The sequence below is a fragment of the Tyto alba genome, unplaced genomic scaffold, assembly GCF_018691265.1.
Source record: "Tyto alba isolate M040663 unplaced genomic scaffold, T.alba_DEE_v4.0 Super-Scaffold_14, whole genome shotgun sequence".
In the NCBI taxonomy this organism is placed as follows: Eukaryota; Metazoa; Chordata; class Aves; order Strigiformes; family Tytonidae; genus Tyto; species Tyto alba.
In genome coordinates, this window is record NW_024881276.1 from 13748348 (window position 1) to 13770553 (window position 22206).

General features: G+C 38.4%; 1 protein-coding gene across 6 annotated transcripts in view; it reads right to left on the minus strand.

Moving 5' to 3' along the window:
• Positions 1–22206, minus strand: part of SH3KBP1 (SH3 domain containing kinase binding protein 1) — a 229800-nt gene that overhangs the window by 142728 nt on the left and 64866 nt on the right. For all 6 annotated transcript variants that reach the window (XM_042788560.1, XM_042788563.1, XM_033010036.2 and 3 more), the window contains one exon: positions 8257–8380. In XM_042788560.1, the coding sequence (XP_042644494.1) occupies positions 8257–8380 (124 nt within the window). The remainder of the gene's footprint in view (positions 1–8256; positions 8381–22206) is intronic.

Here is a 22206-nt window from a genome sequence, read left to right on the forward strand (position 1 = left end):
TGGGAAATGTACAGTGACCCCAATGACTCACTGCAAGGCTCAGCTTCAGGTGAGCCACCCTGACCATCTTCTGCCATTCCTTAATCACAGAAATTTGTGAGAGGGGACAAGGGAGAAAAGTTGGTTTGTTAATTTTCAAATCAAGTTAGCTGTGCTGTTTTTGAAAATCCCACACCACCTTGATGAAAGTCTGAAGGGGACAGACACAGACAACTACAGTCAGGAGACAGAAGGTCAGGGACAGAGCTCAAAGGCAGCTGGGCCTTGCTAGGTGCCAAGTGACTTACCCTACAGCAGTGAGGAGGAGGGAACTGCTGGCAGCAGGGAGACACTACTCCGCAGAAGCTTGTGGAAAAACAAAGAGTCTCTTTTGTGATGGTGAAACTTAGTTTTAAGACAAGAGGAACTTTCAAACTCATTACTGTTGTTACTTTAAAAAGAATGGCTCTAAGCATTTAGTATTATTTTATTCGTTTTGGCTGTGTTAAATAAGATTTCAATATAACTGCTAATAGAAAAACATTTTGCACCTGAGTTTGACAACTCATTTGCTCTTGACTAGTACCTTTTGGACAACTATCATATACTGTGATAAAAATGAACTATCAAATTCTGGTAAAACTGTTAGAAGATACATCTGATTTCATTTGGTACTTTAGGCATGTAAAATGTATTGCAAAGCTTCTATAAATGAAAAAAATCCTTTAACTGATTAAGCAAAAATTTGTAAGTGTTCACAGAAGAGAAGATGCAACTCTGTTGACTATTCCTTCAAGAGCAGCATTTTTTAGATATTTGCATAAATTACTTGTAAAAAGACTTTCTTGTTCTTTCAACTGTACCTGTAGCCCTATTCCACCATTTCACCTGCTCCCTCTCATTCTCTTCCTAAAAATTCACTTATCTCTGCTTTCCCATTGATACAAATATACCTCTGGATCTACCTTTAAAAAAATCAACCAACAAACCTAACTCATGCCCTCATTTGCCTCCACAACTACCTCCCTCAGTCTCATCTGTAGGCTGCTCAGAATGACAGTGACTGCTCCCCCACATCTCTTCAGACTCTGTACGAAAAAGGTCATCTTCTGCCTCTTCTCTGTCCTGGGTGTCAGCATCCAACAGTGCCTGTTACATTTTAAACCGAACATTGTGACACTTCTCTCCATTCTGTCCTCCCAAATTACAAATGTGGATCCAGATTTAAATCTTTCAAAACAAGTGTCCTCTGTCTGCAAGAAACCTGAAAACAGTCAGCCTGCTAGAAATCATCCAAATAATTCATCTTCCCTTGTATTCTTTTTTTAGTTATCTGTTACCTTGTTTCATGCATATATAAACAAAGAGATATACATATATATATGTTTCATACATATATATACACACACATACATAGTTAGCTCCTTGATGCAGTGACTGTATTTTTGTTCAGTCTTTTTACAGCACAGTCCATAATGGGATTTCTAGAGCTAAACATATGACATGCAAGACGACAGCCACCTAGGCAAACAGAAGATGCCCAGAGGATAGAATTAACTTGGAATTAAAATTCAAACCAAGAGGGATTCTATAACTGACTTCTGCAGGCTGCTCCTGCACAGAGCCTCATGCTGTTCGCTAGGATCCCACACCAGTGGTTGGATCCAACTATGCAAAATTGCAGAAACTACATCAGGGTGCAGCATTTGTGCATTTTGCAGAGTACCAAGAAAGAGTAATTGAAAAGAAAGGATAGGCACTTAAGATAAAAAGGAGATGGGGGCGCTGCACAGTAAACAGCAAAAGAAATTATCTCACTGGAATAAGCTCTTGGAATCTGCATAGATAATGAAACCTTAACTGAGAATCAGGGCAGCAAATGACCATAACATAGAAAAAAGTTTAGATTTTAAATATATTAAAGTCATTATTTAAAAAGGACTCATAATCAAGATCTGCTTGAAAGGAATGAGTACCCATTCCATTGCCGCCAACAAGACAATACTGAGATCATTTTTCCAGACAAAAAAAAAAAAAAGTCATGTCAATGGTCAACAAACTAATCTCAAAATTAGAACAAATGTAGCACCCACCTCTGTATTCCTGTTTTACCAAATAAGCCTACTTTAGGCAGATTTCACAGTATAGTTATAACTACAAGACAAACCCCCAAAGAAGTAAACTCATTTTATGGCATCAGACAGATAATGCAGTAATTTTAAATTGCACTGTTTTATGATTTCCCTTACTATACAAATGTATTTATGTAAAAGGATGTTAAATCCAAAAGCATGGCCCCACGACGTGAGGAAAGATGTTCATGCATTAAGACAACTACCCTTCATCTGAACACGTCTTGTTCATCAGCTCTGAGATTAGCTCTATTACATGAACATTAATTGTCCCCTCCCTTTCACTATTGAGAATTATTTTTCATAAAAAGAATCATGAAATTGATATGCTAGAGAGAATCATCATTTTTCCATGTACCCTATACAGGTTGCAGGTATAAAATAATATACTGTTTTTAATAATCAAACGGAACTTGACCAAGTAGAGATCTTTCCTCCAGTATGGGATAGAATCCTTGTCTGCCTCCAGAAAAGATTTGTTAAACCACTACAGATCACACACACCAAGCTTCTTTCTGGCTACCACCCACACATCCAGGACAGACTGGTGTCTTTTCCTGCCTCCCTGAACTGAAAGCAGTGCCTTTCAGTGCAGTGTAGCCTACCTGAGGGTAAAAATTATACAAGTATTTATTTTCAAGAAACATTACTTTTAAAGGAAATGTGTAGTATCTGAGACACTACTTACGCATATACAAATATGGTATTTAAACTCAAAGAATAAATATTTTGCTGAATTCGAGTTTCCTGTGCCATTAATTTTTTATGTCTCATTTTGGGTTTGTGTCGTGTTGTATGCATATTTTAACCTTAATAGGCTGAGAAGTATGTTCTTGTGCATATTTGTGTAAACTGTATACTGATTATACACCAATTAGCTAATCTTAAAAACTAAACGGATTTTTTTTCGTACTAGCTATAATTTCTCTTTAGTTGGCAGTATTCGCAAGGGAACTGTATTTGCAAAGCCTGTCTGTGGAGAAGGCCTGAGCATACAGCAGAAAGATAATCCAACCAAAAGACAGATCAATGTCTTCAATCTTCCTGTGTTTGAAAGGAAATCCAAAGCTGAGCAGACTATGGGTCAGACACCTCATCAAACACAACTGGCACATGACAAAGGCAGTAATTTGCACTAGGTTTGGTAATAAAAGATGTTATGAAGGAAATCTTGAGGTTTGCCCTTACGTTGACAAATATGACCAGAATCATAGCTTACACCCATTACTTAATATGAAACTCAGAGCTGACACGCCAAGTCCCCATCAGCTTGTCTTTTTAATAAATGGGTTGTCTTTTTGTATCCAAATAATCATAGAACTATTGAACCAAACAATGAAGCATTTTTCTTGTAAAATATTTTTCCCATTTATCTAATTTACAAAAATAGACCTAAATCTCAGTTTTGCTTACAACAGACTTGTTAACTATTCATAAAATAAACCTATTATATCATCAAACCTACTTTCACAAAACTCTCTCTTTTAAGATAGGATGCAAATTCTCTTTATTATTTAAATGTAGGGTGGAAGGTAAAATAAATAATTCTCAAGAGAACTACAAAAACATGTCCTTGCTTTCAGTGTTTGGCTCTGATTAATAACATGTAACACACGATGAGCTTTTCCAGATTTGCTGGTTTGAATAACCTCAATGCAGACTGCATTTACAGTTTATATAAATCAAATACATCTAGCAAGGAATATATCTTCTCCTCAAATATGTTTACTTGTAGAACAATTGTTCATTTACTTAGAAAATACAGCCTATTAACTCCAGTTTTGCAATTTGGCCTATGCAAGTGGGGTCCTATTCCCAGATATACAAAACAGTGCAAATAATAGATTAGTTTAAAAACAGGATACTCAAAAATCAGAACAAAATTATCCTAAAATAAGCCATAGCCATTTAACAGTTAAGCTCATTGCATGTAAGTTTCCATTATGTCCGTTTATACCTGGATGAAGATCATACTGAATTTATGAAAGATCTGAAACAGTTGCACAACTTCAGATCTGGTTTTAGATTTTGAAAGTTAGCAGAAAAGATGGAATTTCACCATGTTGGAAAAGCATTTAAGAAAAAAAAAAAATATATCTTTCAGTGTTTTCCTGTTCCAAGACTTGACTGCAATTTTCCTATGTTATTAAATAATAGTAACAATAGCACTAATTTTGCTTTTTTCAAGTGATCTGAAAATGTTCTCAGGCAAGCAAAGGCTTTCCCAACCTGTTATTGCCAGGGTGCAACAATGCCAATTCTAAATAAAAAGAAGGATTTTTTTTTTTATTTTTTTTTTAAAGTCAGCTTCACAAAAGTTTTAGAACAATAGTTCTATATGCCAACCAAAAATTCTGGAGCAGTGAAAAGATATACTAAAAAACCCACACCTGGCAAGGAAGGGATTTTTATGCATATGACCTGTAGGAAGAAGTAAAAGAATGATCCCTCCCAGGTTCTGGCAAAGGATATGCAAGCCAACCACAGCCAACATTCATACAGCTTCAGACGGGTTGTTTAGTGCCACTGCCTTTTTCACTAGGCAGGGGCTGATAATGCAGCACCCGAAACACCCACCAAAACTAGCCTAGAGCCGCTGCAGCTCTGGGAATTGTCAGGGAAAGTACAAGGACTTTATGTTTCCCTAACCCCATCTGTACACTCAAACCAATGGTCCTTCTTTGAGCCTGCAGAGGTGAAGCACGAACTCACTGGAATGCTGTATTAAAATACCCAGCTTCCTAGATGTTAATTGCCATCGCTACCATGCTATAACAGATCTCAACATCTTTATGAGGCAGGTATAAACCCAGGTTTTGTCAGTAGGCAGTCTGAGGCAGAGACACCTGAAATACTGAATAATTATGAATAAATTTGAACATGTCATTGAAATAAATCAGGAAAAAAACCTCCACATACCTGAAAAATCAATACATACATATTAAGATACCTTGGAAATTAAGCTGTGGTAATTTCGCAAACAGAGTTTAAGTGATTTAGCAAAAGTTACACAGCAACTCTGTGGTGACCTAGAAAATAAACCCATTATTTCTTAGGTGTAGCCCCAACTTCTAGATCATATTTACAACACTGTAAAGATAGGAAATACCTACAACTATTAACTCTCACAAATACATCACGGCCAAGTGTAACACAGTTTCCTAAATTATGTCCACCGCAGCAGTCATTTCTACCATTTGTTTCTGTTAGGTCACTAGTATTTGTGGTCAGCAAGAAACAATAAAGGATGAGAAATGTTCCATTTTTACTGCCTCAAGTGAAAAGCAGTCAAAATCAAATTCTTCCATCTTCTCCTGGTCTTTATAACAAAAAGCTGAATGATTCGCAGAGGGTGATCTACAACCAATAACCATCAGTTGCTACCCTCAATGCGTAATGGAAGTACTAACCCAGGTAGGCTACCACCAGTGGTGTTACATTAACATTAAACTGTTCCTAGATTACTACTTTGGATTACAGATGTAATGTCCATTACTTATTTGATGAAATAAGCCTTTACAGGAGGCATTTCAATTCACACTGATTTTATTCTAAGAACTCCTAATTTCAATACACTGCTTAGAAATAATTAGCATGAACAAACAAGATACAAAGTTGGACCCTAGATATTTTTTGTTCAGAAATCCATTCTTTGCCTCTTAACTACTTAGATGTTTCTTATAAATAATTTAGCTTTTTCCTTTTAATTCCACTGTTGGACACTCGTCAATATTCCTCAAGGAAAAACTCTCTACAAGCCAGAAGCCCAAGAGGCCAAGATTCTTCTGCTCAAAATGTAAATGCCTGCTAAAGTGCTGCCACTTAAAGTAGGCCAACCAAGTTAAGTAGTAAAACTATGTCATGAAACACCACAGCAGCAGTAAAGTGCTTATCATCATCTTGGTAGTAAAAACAGTGCACCCGCACAGAATGCTTCACTCCCATGTCACTGGATCTCATCTGAAGTTCCAAGCAGCATTACATTACCCAAGCAAACAAATAATACTGCCTTCTATTTTCACTGCTGAACAGTGGCTAAAGACCTTTAGATGTATCCCTCTCCTCCTCACTTCCTAACAACAAGGAGAGAGGGAAAAAAAAAAAAAAAACAAAACAACAAAACCTTCTTTCAGGTAAGGTCACGTTCTGTGATCAGTAAACAGACTGAGGTAGGGTTTAATAAAAATCACAGCACAAGAACACTTGAAGAAAATAATCCCTGTAGCATTTAGGGCTCCCTCTTCAGTAAAATACTGCAACACCTTCCACAAGGAGATGTGCCCCATAGATATTTGAAGACTCTTTACTATTGAACACAACAGTAACTACTTGCTTATCTGGCCTCACTTCAACAAGGTCACTTTGGCACCATGCTCAAACTGACCCCAGAAAAATGAGGGGAAGCTCTTGTGGCCTTGTTATGCTCTACTTCTAGAGTATGCACACATGCTGCAACCGCTTGTTATGCAGCAATGGAAACAGCTGTGAAGAAGCAGCCAAAATGAAAAATTTACTAACCCTGACGCTATGTAGAGGTAGCCATGAGAAGTGCAATCCCCACCAACAAAATCCAATGCAATAACATCCTAATATGAAATCTGCTATTTCCAAACCAAACCACTTCCTCAATCTGCAAGATCTTCATGTCAGTCTTTGCTTCCCTCCTTTCAATAAATATGAAGTTTTGTATTCTCCAGCTACAGACAGAAAAGGAGAACTTCTTTATCTCCTGAATCCTTTAAAACTTCTGAGCCAGAGGAAAGAAAGAGGAGGAGAAAGCCTGTGCTCTAAGTATCATATTTGGAGTGTTATCCCCTTGTGACTGAACTGAATCTCTGCATCTGCCACAGCTATTAGCCTTCTCCAAATAGCAGCTGAAGCAATATGGAACAAACTTGGTCCCTAGATAATTTCCCAACTTCTCATATAGTTCTGTATACCAGCCATGAAAAAGAGTAATTCTTGGTAATTTAATTCTGCCGTTACTTGGAAAACCTATGACCCAAAGCAGAAATGTTGGACGTATCTCCAGATTCAAGATGACATTACAAACTCAAAAGACAAGGCTTTCTGAGATTTATTTCCATTTTTTTCTGTCAGAGGACATCAATCCTTGCAAAGGGGGTAAAGATTACTCCCCCTCACATTTTAAAGGAAGTCATACGTTTTGCAGAAATTATTAAATCTTCCTCACTTGCAATTGCAAACCTTAAGTTTAAGACCTCTAGTCAAACTGCAGCTCAAATCCAGTATTTGCTGATAATACAGAAGAGGAAATTTCCATATGCAGAGTCCTAACAGTATAGAAGACATGCCAAAATGAAAATCACATTACATCAATGATTAATGATAGCAGATTATTCTGTATAAAACAGCAAGCAAGAAACAGTCCACTGAATTCTCCAAGAAAAAATACAGCCCATCTCTTGCACATAACCAATTGTCCTCCCACAAATGGGAGCATAAACATAACCTAAAGAAAAATCCAACTTTTATATTGCCAGTTTTTTGTTTTGTTCTGATATTTCTGAGAGCAGGACTGGAAGCTAGGGAAAGAGACAGAAGATCTGGAGGCTTTCATTTTAGCAACTCAAAACCCTACATAGGAATCTGCATTGGGAATCAAGCCAGACATGAAGAGCACACATTCCAGTCTGAAACAGAAGACAGCGATAGACACTTCCCAGGAAATGAATGCATTAAGCTTTGTGTTTTCCACTTTTTTTTTTTTTTTTTTTTAAGTTCTCTGTCAATAACCAGTCTCTGTCCCAGACAGAACATGAATACATGAATGTGGACTGACATCACTGTGAAAAAACCTCCATATACGCGAGCTGTTAGTCCCTTACCTTAATAAGCTTTAGTAATCTCCTCATATAGCTTTCCTTAATTAAATGTATCTAAGAAGGATTTCTTTAAGAAGACAGGCATATCTGTGCAAATTAATGTGGAAATATTAGACATAATCATGCATCCATATGCCAGTCTAAGAGGACAATGAGATTTTTATATTTTTTTTAATTATTCTTGCTATGCCTTTACAGTTAAATAGACTCTAGCTTTACTTTTAGAAAGAAGGAAGGTTTACATTTTGTTCTTTTAAAGGTCTGAATTTAATCTGCATTTAAACTGCCATATACTATACCTTTTTTGTTGGTTCTAATAATTGTCTCAGACAACAGTAAAGGGCTTCCATTGGAAACTTCATTTATAGGCTTCTCTGGTGGTTTGTTGGCAGTATTTTCTTTCTTCATGTCCTTCTTTATTTCCTGCAGAAGAAAAGGCAAGTGGAGAGGGAGAAGAAAAAGAAGAAACAGTTAAAAAAGGTATTACAGAATATTCTAAAACTCAAGCTCCAAAGATTTCTTAAAACTTCTATGTATACACCTCTGCCTATTCTAATACTACCTCAAAGACTCTTTATAAGTTGAAATGCCACCAAATGAAAATATTTTTCAGTAAATATTCCAAAGGATACTGATTTTTTTTTTCTTTTCAAAAGAAGTGAATTCCTTATTTATGTCTGAAAATTGTAGGACAGCTTTGCAAATCTCTTACTAAAGATCACCAGAGTGGTCAAAAAAAACCCAAGCTAAACCAAAACACTTCTCAATTTATCCATCAATTAGATGTACATTTGACGTACAGGGCAGAACCGGGTACAGTGCTCCTGATGTAAAGGCAGCTCAGTCTGCTTCCCCTCTGTTGAGAAGCTCACAGAAACAACAACCATAGCAGGAAGAAAAATATTAACTAGGAAAATATGACAAATGTTACCATAATTGGCAGAAGCATATAGAGAGCCTGCTGACAGAGCTGTTGTTAACACTAACACATTCTGCAGCTGACTACCTTTTAAGGTGACCAACTTCTTTGGCAGCACACAGACAAAATATGGTGGAGTTTCAGGAAAGTAAACCCACAGAAAACAACTTCCCAAGACTTCACAGTTAGTGCTTGAGAAGATTCACAGTACCTCTATATCGTCTTCTTAGGCAGACTTTAAAGGCCTAACTGCTTCACTGTTTACCTCTATTTTGCCAAAGCACCCAAAGTATCACAGCCTTCTGTATAACTTATCTTGAAACACAACTGAGGTAAACAAGTAGCATTACACCTCCACTTTACAGACAAGTAACTGACGTACTGAAGAGGCTAAACCATTTACTTATAACCATATACCAAAAAATAACAAAAAAATAAGTTAAGTTTTGGCACTAAACTTTGTCCTAGGTCAGGATCGCAGAGCCACTGGGGCTGGGAGGGACCTCAGGAGGTCTCTATTCCAAACTCTGGCTCAAAGCAGGGCAACCTCTGGGGTCAGACCAGGCTGTTCAAGGCTGTTTGCACAGTTGGGTCTATGAAAACCTCCAAGGACAGAGACTGCACAAGGTCATGAGCAACCGGTTCCACTACTTGACTGCCTTTATAGTGTCAAAAATTTCCTTATACCCAGCCTGTGACTTTCTTTTCAAGTCCCCTCTGCTTTCTCCTGTCCTCCCCATCAAGCACCACTGTGAAAGACCTGGCCCTGTCTGTCGGATAATCTCCTTGTATATATTGGAAGGTCCCCTAAAAGCCATTTCTTCTCCAGGCTGAACAAGCCCACCTCCTTCAGCATCTCCTCACAGGACACGTGCTCCAGCTCCCACAGCCACAGAATTTACTCCAGTTTATCAATGTCTTTCTTTTACAAAAAATTCACATCTCATCCACAAAATGGCATGCTGTATTCTGGATGTGGACTAACAAATCCCAGGTAAAGGAGGATTATCACTACCCTCAATCTGCAAGCTATTAATACAGCCCAGGATGCTGTTGACTGTGTTTGATGCCAGGTTACAAGACTGGCTCATGTTCAGCTTGCTGCCCACCAGGGCCCACAGGTCCTTTTCAACAGAGTTGCTCCCAAACCCATCAGGCCCCAGCCCATATGCCTGCCAGCAATTCCTCATTCCCAGAAACAGAACTGGTGTTTGCCCGTGATGGATTTAATAAGTTCCCATCTGGGTCCCTCTGAACAGCAGCCTTGCCTTTCAAGCATGTCAGCTGTTCCCACGATTTGGTGTCATCTGCAAATTTAATGAGAGCTACATCAAGCAGGCATCAGGGACAGGTGATGGCTTTGGACAAACTCTTCCCCTTGTAAAAAACCTCTACCTCTCCTCTTCCCTTTCAACTCTCATACATTCACTGCCCTCTTCTACATCCCAGTGCGGCAGCAACTTCCACCATTCCACAGCACTATACCATACACAGGAAATAATGTATATCTTATTTAGGTTTCCAGCATATCAGACATGAGCACTAAACCACAGAAAGCAAATTTCTATTTGAAGTTTCTGAAGTTGTTATCTGAAAACATCATCAAGCAAAACAAGAATTTTCAAGTCACTTTCTGTAAGATGCACTTTAAACCTCAATTTCATAATTTTTTTTTGTAATTTTCTGTTTCCCCAGTCCAATCTGTATTTCAAAACCAAACTATTAGCTACACAACATTAATACAATCTTCTGTATCTGCACAAAGCACTGTTTATCAGTATTTCATTAGCAGATATAAAAGTTTTATAAACTGCCATTCACCAAGGGTAAAATTAAACTTTTATCTAGTGCCACCACACAGTTAAAATAGTATCTAAAATCCCAACTCATCATAGTAACTATCATAACTGAAATAACAAATGTGGATGAATCCATGTATGAAAGGCGAATGAGTCTGTGTGATAGATGCTGTTGTTAGAAGAAATATTGCACACAGTTGTTGTATAAAAGTGAACCACACGTATGCATTTAGAAGAAAATGTTATATCACTTTCTAAAAAAAATGACTAGACTAATACATACATTATTCTACAAGCTTTTTTTCTCAGCCTTAAAAACTAAAATATATAATAAATGAGTCTACTCAAAGCTTGTTCTATTGAAGCTTTAAATTTAATTTGCAGCTAGGTGACAAACTTATGGTATATTTAAAAATTATCTCCTGTTTAAACGGAATTTGTGAGTCAAACAGCACTCTCACGTGAACAGAACCACAAAACAACAGACTACAGAAGACTCCATCTTGCCAGAACTTGCTTCCTGTGTGACATTAGTGTGTTACTTTCCATTCTTTATGTCAAAATGTAATTAAATCCTCAACTCATAAATTTTGAAACAACAGGACAATGGTTTTTATTTTTAAAATCCTATTTACAACTTCAAAAGTGACAGAGTCTGCTATAACAGAAAGCAGTGCTGCACCCTCAAGTCTCCAGATGAATAACTCTGGTGTCTGCTGACAGCTTTTTGAGGAAGTTTTGTTTGGCTCCTGAAAAAAACAACAGGAATACAACAAGCCAACTCCCAAACACTGGCATTTGTTTCTAGGGTGGGAAGTCTTACACTTCCTTTCTCATCCACTGTTCATAAAAAAAAAAAAAAAAAAAAAGACACACATGAGAAGCATCCAATAAGCTGAAATTCATACAGAAGGTACAGCACCTTGCAGTCACAAAAACTGTCTAAGGATTGCTTTTTTTCTTACCTTTCTAATACTGGTTTGGGCTACTTTCAATCACCATTTCTTTTGATCGTCATGAGAAGGGTCATAATTTTTCATACCTATTGCCCACAGTAACACAACATGTGATCAACTCCAGCAGCACAAAATTACAGATCCAGGAGGGAATTGAAAGGAAAAGTGAAAAATTCTCTACATAGTGAAACAGAAATCAAGCAAGCAAACACCAACCCAGCCCTGCTAAGCTGAAGTCTTGTCAGAAACATACTCATACTTAGCAATACCCTCTGGGAAGCCTGTATCTAAGCAGTTCAGCACACATTCTGCAGTAGAGAAGTTACTCCAGCTTTAAGCCACTTGTGCGCCTTTTCAATTCCTGGTCTTAGTCTATGGCACAAGATTTAAAAACATTCAAACAAAAGCCCCACACCTTAAGCAGCCTCACTGCTGCAGCCTACAGCAAACATTAGTGCCAGTATTACATCCTCTGTCCTCAACCCTCTCTCTAGTATGTTGTTTCTGCCTCAGTGCTGTCTTCTCTATACTGCTCACCCTTGGGGACCCCAGGATTTTAGGACTCTTCTTTAGCTGTGGCCCAAAGAGAGGCAGGACACAGGCCCTGTCCATGACTGGTTCATTACTAACACACCTCCTAGTCCACATCACCTAGGCCTCTCCCACGCAGTGCCCGGGCACAGCTCAGTGCACAGCCCAGCACACAGGCTCTTCCCAACAGGCAATATGGAAGAGGTGAGCCAGCAGAGGAAGGGCAGAACAGAGGTGTTGCCGTGTGAGTGGAGCTATGCCTCTTTTCCTCAGGACAGAGAAAGAGACCCCAGTGCTGCTAAATTCAGAAATACTGACATAGCCCTTTATATCTATCCCCACTCTCACCTGCTGTAAAAAATAGGTTATTACTCTAAAACACTACAATGCCTTAACGAAAACTGCATTTCTGCTTAAAAATGGATTGAAAACAAACACAAACTCTGGCAACCAAGCCAGCTCACTTTATTTCACTGAAAAATTACAATGAATGTGACTACCTTGCATATTTGGCAAATGATGCAACTAAAATGGCCCTAAAAGTTTGATGCTCCATCAGAAATGGTTATAGAAATCTCACTATGTAATCCACTCATTCTAGATTTGCATGAAAGGGAAGCCCACTGCGTGAGCAAAGAAAAGGCAAAAGAGCTTCTAAACCCACATACACCAAAGGTGGCTTTTAGGAACTTTCCCCGTGTATGACAAAACTATTCTAGTTCTGGCTTCAAGTTGAAGTTTTCAGGTATTATTTATTTTAAAGAAGAAATTCCATGTACACAAAGAAGTAGAAAGCAAACTTTCCCTTAGGACAGGAAGTCCCCAATCTGCCATGGGTAATTCCAGAACAGCTGAATTTTAAATGCTAAAGGAGGAGGAACAGAAACTAATAATCCAGTTGTGAGCTCAGGGACTGCCATTTCTCGAAGAAGGAGCTTGTGTATGAAAAGAGAGGAAAAACAAGAAAGGTAAGAGATTTTACTACATTACAGTGATATAAAATACTGGAAAAAAACTCAACCTAGAATTAGCTCTCTGCCCAGCAAGGACTTCAGTGTACCTCCTGACTAGGATTCTCACATTGACTTGTGATGGTATTTTGACTACAGCAAATATACTCACACCCTGATCAGATACAACCACCACTCACTGTGAGTCGATCTACCCTTGAGTAGGACAAGGAGGACTGGACAGGTACTGCAAGACATTTGCGGCATGCTGAGTCTTCTCAATAGGACACAGTATGAACACCTTTGGTAAGAATCCCTGCGGTGACACTAGTCAGACCACACTCAAGGACCTAGAGAGCCCTTTCCAGAATCAAGTTCACAAGACAAATGTCCAGGGAGAGGCCCACACAGATCCATCCACAGGAGAAGGGGCTCAAAGGGATCTCAAGTGCAGCACTTGGCTCTTCACCCCACCACAAGCATCTCCCCTACTCCTCCAATACTGAGATGTTTCCGCAGAATGAGCAGCTGTCTCACACAGCCCACATGCAAAGAGGTAGGCTTTCACAGTGTTAACAGCTTCAAAAATATCTCTAAACTTCATTTTTTATACCATTTGATACTTGCTTTTGGGGTGGTGCCCGATATAAATTTCATGGGTCAAAATGCTGCATTTTTTCCTAGCCCACACAAAGATAATTGCAGGTTATTAGCAGATCATTTTCAAGGGGTTATGCCTCAGGAACCCAGCCCTTAAGTAAGTGACCTCACATTTCAACCACTAAATCTAAACAAGGCCCTCTTGATGCCACAGATTTTAAGAGCGCTTCCACCTCCTGCGTATATGGGTTTCAGAGTGATTCCAATATGATAAGCCGTTCTCTTACTGGAAAGAGGCAACCTGGATCTGAGAAATTCTGAAAAAAAGTCACTGTGAATTTTAAACATAAACGATAAGCCTAATTTGATGAAATATTACAATTTCAAAGATATTATGGGAACGCAAACGCATTTTAGAGTACTCTGAAGGCCCTTATACTTTGTAAGCCCTTTTAATATCTAAAAACATTACTATTAAACTAGACTTCAACCATACTGCATATATGCCAACAGCCAAATGACTACGAAGAGATTATTTTCTTCTAGCAAACTTTGAAATATGGTTTCTCCAAAAAAACACAAAATTCTAGACAATACTTGAGCTAGTTTTACTTGGATCTTCTCTACATCAGTATGAGCCACAGAAAATGTGTAAGATATTTTCCGTAAGCTTGTGGGCTTTACAACATGACAAAATGTTGACTAACTACGAATTAGTGCAATGAAACTCCATCACATAGCAAAATACAACATAGTCGAGTGTACTTGTACCCTATTAAATGGCTATTTCAACCTACAAAATCTAGACATTAAGCATCTTTAATATCTTTTAAGTCAAAAATTGTTACTCATTAACATGACACATGCCTTTTCAAGCTAGAGAGAGACAAAAAGAGTGGTTAACAGTTTACAAAGAGGAAAGTCTGGCTCACCTGCCATTTTTCTACTGTTGTTTGCAAGATGTAGCTGTGTTCTCAGAAATTCATCATTCATTATCTTTCAAGGAAATTGGCTATTTTATCTGTGTGTCTACATGCTGAAGTTTCTGCTCATCTATCAGAAAGTTTCCATTAATTTATAGCAAATGCTTGAATTAGGTCAATCAGAAAAGTTGCAGTTAGTATGTTACCAAGTCTAAAGGAAAGAACAAGAATTTCTGCCATTTTCACTACACCAAAGGTTCAAGAATATTTTACTCTAGAAGTTCTGACCTTTACAGGAAACTCATATGAAAACATTTGAGGACATTGATGCAACCCATTCCAAGACTGTAAATGCAATGAAACGCTATTCTGTGCTACTGCATGTATGAAATGCTCCAGCCAATACTTCCTTCCTCATAATTGTTGGGAGCCATGAAAAATTATGAGAAGAATCACTATCAGACTACAAGGTGATTTATACATGGCTCCCACGTGCAAAGGGGAAAATAGTTTTTGTATACTAGATGCAAGAGCTTTTTGAAAATAAGACGTGCATACTGAGTTAAAAGCTGAGAAATAATGAGGCCTTCACAATTAAAAAGTCTACAGCCTCTACATTGCTTGAGGTGAAATAAGGGAGCAGAAATAAGAACCCAGAATCACATGCAGCTGGGGGGAAACCATGCAACACATCTGAATTATCAAAATATGACAGTGGAAATGTGCAACAAACAAAATTACTATGAAATGAAAAAGCAACAATTGATACAAAAGAAGATTAATGCCTACGTCCAGTATATTCTACATTAACTGCAAAAATACTGTGCTTACTGGAGGCACAGTGCAACCAGATCCTGCTTAAACTGATGGTAACTTCTCCGTGATACTTATGTCTGACCACTCCCTGGTTACCCCAGCCTGAGATGCCCGTGCTAGGATGCCCTCCCTAGCACAGCTCTAAGGAGGCCACACTCTACCATGCCTGAATTCCCCTGTTCCTCCCCTACACACCAAGGCCCAGCACACTACAGCAAACTGAAGCTCCTCTTTTAAAGAATCTCCGCATTCTTCCTTTTTTGACACAGCTTTTTTACGTCTTTTGTACATCCTTCTGACAATAAAAGGTCCTCTGGATAGGATATGCACTCTTGCACAGTAGAAAGCCTTGTGCTTTTAGAAAGGTGAGTGCATGTTTTATAATAAAATTAGTAAAACTCCCAGATTTGTTAAGTCTTATGCAAACTTTCAGCTCTGTTTTTATATGAACATGAGTGCATTTTCCTGCATCCACTCAGGTTAAGAAAATCTCCTTGTTCCATGCCCTTAGCCTCAGACTTTGTTCTTCAGTTCGAAAGGAGACAGTTCATATTCACCTATACCATTTAGGTTTCTTTAAATAAAAGAATACATGGAAGGGGAAAGAATAAAAAGAGACTATGAGAAACAGCAAGGAATACAACAGTAAGAAAAGTGGGGAGCACATTTTAAAAATACATTCTAATTATTTAATACCAATTGTGTCAGAGAAAGTCAGAAGGAAAAAAGAACACACATTCTGCACACTTTAGTTTGGGTTTCTGAGATGTGCTTGGCTACAGCCCTGATTAGCTTTGCTACCACTAAGACAAGCAATTCATTACATCTTAATGCACTTAACGGACCAAGGCTGAAAATTATAATTAGAGCAATTAAAAAAGGCAAATGGAAAGAAGATGCTATGCTGGGTGCTGGATGCCATCCCAAGCCACTTGAATCATGCTGATCACAACATCGACATGCTGAAGAGGGGAGATCTGTTCCTGATCTCTCTAACAGGTACTCTAACAGCACCTATGGATCTCACACCATGGTAGCAGAAAAAAATGACAGTACCTCTCTCTGAGATGTTACAATCTAGGTGTAAGAAAAAGGTATAACTGATTAACAGAAAAAGAAGATGGCAGGAAGCATGAAGAAGCAGAAATGATCAACATGGGCCAGGTACATAAGCACATATCAGCATTTTGTAAGCATTGTGACAAGACACCTTTAAGGAAAGACAGTAAGTAAATTTCTGGATGTTTATGTGCAGGTTCACCAGGTAGGGGAGAAGTACAAAAGCAGAAGCTTGTTATAAATTTATTAAAGAGGTGAGGAAAACAGAACTTGTCACCTTGCCACCAGAATAGGGGCACACAGTCCCAACACCCATGTATAAGGCATCTAAGAGATGGTGACCTAAAGACTCTAAAAATTAAAGTGGACAAGTTGAAGAGCTGATAGAGGCTTTGCATTTGCAAAACCTTACGAAGAATCATATTGTATGGCTGCAGCAGGTTTCGGAACCCACAGGTGAACTGGAAGTGACCTCCTTATTTCATACTGACATCAAGTTGTCTGCTCGCACCTGCCAGTGAACCCCTGCAGCACGCACTCCTCCCCAGTTTTAATCTGGGGCTAAGAATTTGTTCTGCTTTACATATTTAGCAATGCATGTGAGTAGTGGGGTTCAGGGAAAGAGGCACAGCTGCAGCAGGGATTGCCATGGGGAAGATTCTTGGGAACCAGTCTCTTTAACTGGTGCCCTCCTCCTCCTCTCTCACCTCCAGAACCTTCATGACAGTGGATGGCCAGCCAGTCTTTCATCAGTTGGATCTCTTGCCTTTCACCTGTGTTTAGAAACAGCTCAATACAGTCTGTATAGGGCAGTTTCAGCTGCCCACACACACATACACACACACTCCCACACTCCCTATGAAGGTGCTTAGAAATACATGCATGCTTCTCCCTGCATCTGTGAGTACTGTGGCAAGGTACTGTGGGGAGGCACAAAAGGTGCTTCTCGGTCAGCTTCCCCTCAGTCCAGCTCCAGCAGAGCAAAATTATTCAAGCAATTTCGATTTTCAATAGAATTAAGTTTCTTCTCACAAAGGCTCCATTTTCAATGAACTATTAGATGCATTATTACTTTTCTTGGAATGGCAATGTTGTTCTTCATTTGTTTGAGCAGAAAGTGTGATATGCCAGAATTTAGCATGTTAATAGTTTCCACCCAACAGGCACCTGGCTATATTAAAGAAACCTGCTGTAACATACTACAGTTTTAGAGGGTGATAAATGGGTATTTGGTGTAGGAGAAATATTTCTGCTATCAGCATAAAAAGCCCTGTGCATATTACCATGTAGAGCAAGTTTAGTATGATATACAAGAAACTACTTGAATCCATTAATTTCCAGGGTTGTATCTTTGTTCCTTGTCACAACCATACAACTTGAAGTAGATGACCAATACAGAAAAAGAGACAACATACATTCTTAGAAAAAGCGCAGTGGAAGACATTATCACAAATTGTAATGTGTTAGATAACCAGATAAACTATCTCTATGACACAGCCAGGTTCAGAGAGAGACGAAGTAGAACAAATCCTTTATGCAGAATCCTATCACACACCAGATGATCCTTAACAGCAGGATTTTCTAATGAGAACATTAACTGACTCATTCAGTGCCTTGCATTCTCTATTTAAAGTCATACAGAAGAATTTTTTAATGAAAGGATTTATGTTCTCTAAATGATATGTTGTATAGCGAAAAAGAAACAAAACAAAATAACCCAAAAAACCTGAATGAAAGTCACTGTGCTATGCAAAACATACAAAACAAAGTACAGCTGCACAGAATTTAAAAATATTCATTTCAACCACACTTTAAAAACCCCTGGTGATGGTCCAAACAGCTATTTTTCTTTCCAATTAACAAGTCGGGGAAAATTGTGCAAATTCCTATAGAAGTCTTTAATCACATAATTCTACATCACAGAATGAAGAACTGTGCCGTAAAAAGGTTTGGGCAAATTACAGAGATCTCTATTGTCCTTTGATAGACCTGTCTTCAAACACATGCTACTCTACTAAATCAACCCAATTTCTCAACCCTCTACAGCATACAGCTATAAAGGTTATACATAGAAGTCCACTGAACCTAAGCAGACAGGGCAAGTGTTGTGTAATTCCACTGCATGTAAAATTAAAATCGAGCTTACTGAAGATGTATCAGTACTTTAAGAGAGTCCCCTCAGACAAGCTGAGACTTCTTTCAAGAAGAAAAAAGGGCTCATGAAAACATTTATCAAGAAAGATAGTTACAGTGTTACAGGATTTTTAGGGTTTTGTTTGATTGTGTAACCAGTTGTCTGAAAACTAGCAGGCATTAATGAAATAAGATCCTGGATTAAATCGGGGATAATGAGATCAGGAGTAGACACATCATTATTCAAATCACACACCACGTGAACAGTGTGTGCTGCCAGACTTGTAAACCAGAGATTACAATTCAACAACTCCTCCTTCTGTAGATTGACAGTTTAGGGCTAGAGGTTTCTTCATAAATATTGCTGGCATCCACCTGCCACAGCTTCACAAGAAAATGTATTATGGTTTCAGTTTTTCCTGGTGCTACGCATCAAAAATTTCAAGAGGGAACTGGTGGCAGAGGCAGTTCCTCAGCACTTCTGACAGCTACGTTCCTCAAGTCTTACAACCCTTGAAGCTGTCAAGCAAAATTTGTTATTTATTTTTTTTCCTAATCTTACCTTGCTTCCTGAAAACATTACAGCAGGTACAGGTTAATTCATGTCAGTTTGGAATGGGGCCATAAACCTTGTGGATTCCATTTTGTCTAGTACAGCCTTCTGAGTTCCAGCACACTGCTGATATACTCACCTGCAGTGGTGGTTCTCTTCCTGGTATACAAAGTTTACTCCAAAGACCGAAGAGAACATTTTTTAGGGAAAAAAAAAAAAAAGATGAAACTGAGAAGATTTGGAGCAAGAGTTTTAATAATCCCCATTAAAAGATGTTGTGGAACCATGAAAATCCCTTTATAAAAAGCTGGTCACATGTTTCTTTCGTGGTATTAGACTTAATCCTAAAGATTTGATATTTAGAAAAGATAGCCCTATTCATAAAGTCTTAAGAGCTGAGAAAATTGAGCCAAACCTTAACAGGTCTCAAAAACTCCCTGGCTGACCTGGAGAAATGCAGTGGCTGTCCTGTACACTTCAGACTACTTTCTCTTAGTAGAGTGGAGGTCTCTTTTCATGGTAGAACCTCTAGGCCCTTGTATGATCTGTCTGATCTTTTACAGCTTGAAAAAGGAGCAAGCAGGCAAAAGGACATGGATGGGTCAATCTATTCAACCCGAACAACCTTCCATATTTTGGTCGTATACAAGAGAAGTTATAAAGAATGCAAACAGTAGAAATAACCATGCTCAACACTGATCCAGAACAGCAAAGAGTGTTGCTCAAGACTAAAAAAGGTGTGATGAGTGCTACAACTGACTGAAAGAGTTTGATATGCCATTGGTATTTGTAGGAGAGGTGCATCTTAGCATCTCAGATGGGAGAAGATCTGGTGACCATGATCCTCGCCTCAAATTACTCAATCCCATAATTACTCAATGTTTGCAAAAGAGATTGGCATGTTACCTTTGAAGTAATTCATCATACTGAAACTGCCTTTGCAGTTTCTCAACCTAGTGTTTATTCAGCCAGCATGAAACTTTAAACAAACTTTCATGGATATCAGAGCCACACAAGATCAGTGGCTTGTATTAAAAGAAAAAAAAAGTAGAGGAACTATTATGGTCAAGTCCACATGAGAAAAACTGATGTGTATCTGCCTAGCACACTCAGCAGGATTCCTATTTACAGATAAGAAGAGTTGCATGAGAAAATATGATTTTCGTTTGGATAAGACTCCTTCGAAGCAGAGACAGCCATTTTATGGTGTTTCCCAATGTGACATGTGGTACCAGTATGCATGAGGCTAACTGCTATTAAAACTCCAGCTTTAAAAATGAGACAGAAGTGAAAGAAAAGTACACAGTTCTGCTGAGGGGAAAGGAAAGTTTGAAGTTGAGAGTTAAAAGAAAGCAAGCAAAAAGCAGGTGCCTAGGAGTCATCAAGGATGAAGAAATCGTGCAGTCTGGCCATAAAGATATATTGGAACACCAGGACTGACTTCTCTGAATCTGCTTGCCTTGTTGAGTATCACTGAATGATGATACAGACTGACTCAGCAGAAACAAGATTTCAGTAGCCACAAACTCCTATCAAAATCGCCTCTAAGTACTTTTTATTTTAAAAACTTAATATCAAGTTTTAATTTTTATGTTTAAACAAGAATCAGGAGGGAAAAGTTACATATGCTATATATGGAAGGAAGACCTATCTGTTCATCTGAGCATTAGCAATTCTTTTTTAATTGGGCTTTTTGCTGACCAACTTATCAAGAAAAGAACAATCCATTTTAGAACAGTTGATATGCTCCTTGTCTGTGAGTGCTGTAGGCTGAGGGAAGATACTGTGTGTTACTCCTATGTGTTGAAGAGGGCTGACCTACGTTTCAAGTAAAGACTTTAGTATAACCTTAACTACGAAACTGCTGTGTCTCCAATTATATATATGCAGAACTATGCCTTGAAATTCTGGTGAATACTGACTTACACGAGACTCAAAAAGACAGGAAAAATGACAATACACGTCGTAGCTTTTGTTCTCCTACAGCAGCCTACCTTGAAAGTAGCTCTATGCTCTAAAAGATAAATGTATGTGTATGCAAAACACAAACCAAAGAAAACTAAGACATCAGAAAAATAATTGGGTAATTAATACAAATACAAGAGCGTACTGAAAAAACAGGGAGGAATCTCACTTAGCAGAAGGGAGTATCCTTCCATTTGTGATTGAACTCAAGAAGCTGCAGGAAAAGCTGAGTAGTTTTCTTCCAGTTAATTCACAAGAGGGGTCTATATCCATCCTGTTCCTGAACTGTATTTCTTATTGAAAAGGCAAAACCAACAATTTTTCCCCCAAATACTCAGACAGCTTCTAGAAATTACAGGATATTCCAGATGTATTTAGATTTTAACTCCCTCACTGCAAGCAGCGTCAAGTTCAGGTGTAGGGGTTTTTTAACTTTTACAATATTAACTTTGAAAACTCAGAGCAGAAACCACTTGCTTTCTTTGTTTGCACTGAGAGCCCTTCTTGAAATGTTTACTCCAGGTCAAGAAGAATACTTTATGCACAGGTAGTCCTACTGATTTTAACAGGCCTCATCATGCAGTAAAATTTTTAGGCATTTTAAGTGAGGATAACTTCTTCTGCCCCTTGAAAACAACATAAGACCTCTGATCCAGGCTGGATGGGGGGAATATTGAAAAATATAGAAGTTCTAGGAGAACCTGCACAGCAGTAGTTTAAAAAAACACCAAAACCATGTGTGCTCTACTTTGTTAATAGTATGCTTATAATCACAAATCAACTAACAGGCTACTTAACCACTCTAGACAAGGCCTGTGATGGACACTTCTCAGGATTCATGGGAGTGGTGGACTTGGTACAGAGATCTCTGCAAAGGAAACAGGGAAAAAGTGTAAAAAAATAAACAGGAAAAGCGCAAAAGGGGAAGCCTTTTAATCCCAATATGAGACTGGGAAGAAACAAAGCCTGTTGAGGATATTCTACTAGAGAAAGAGGAATATGAATGCAGAGCAAGCAAGCAGCAACTATTAGATCAAATGGACTG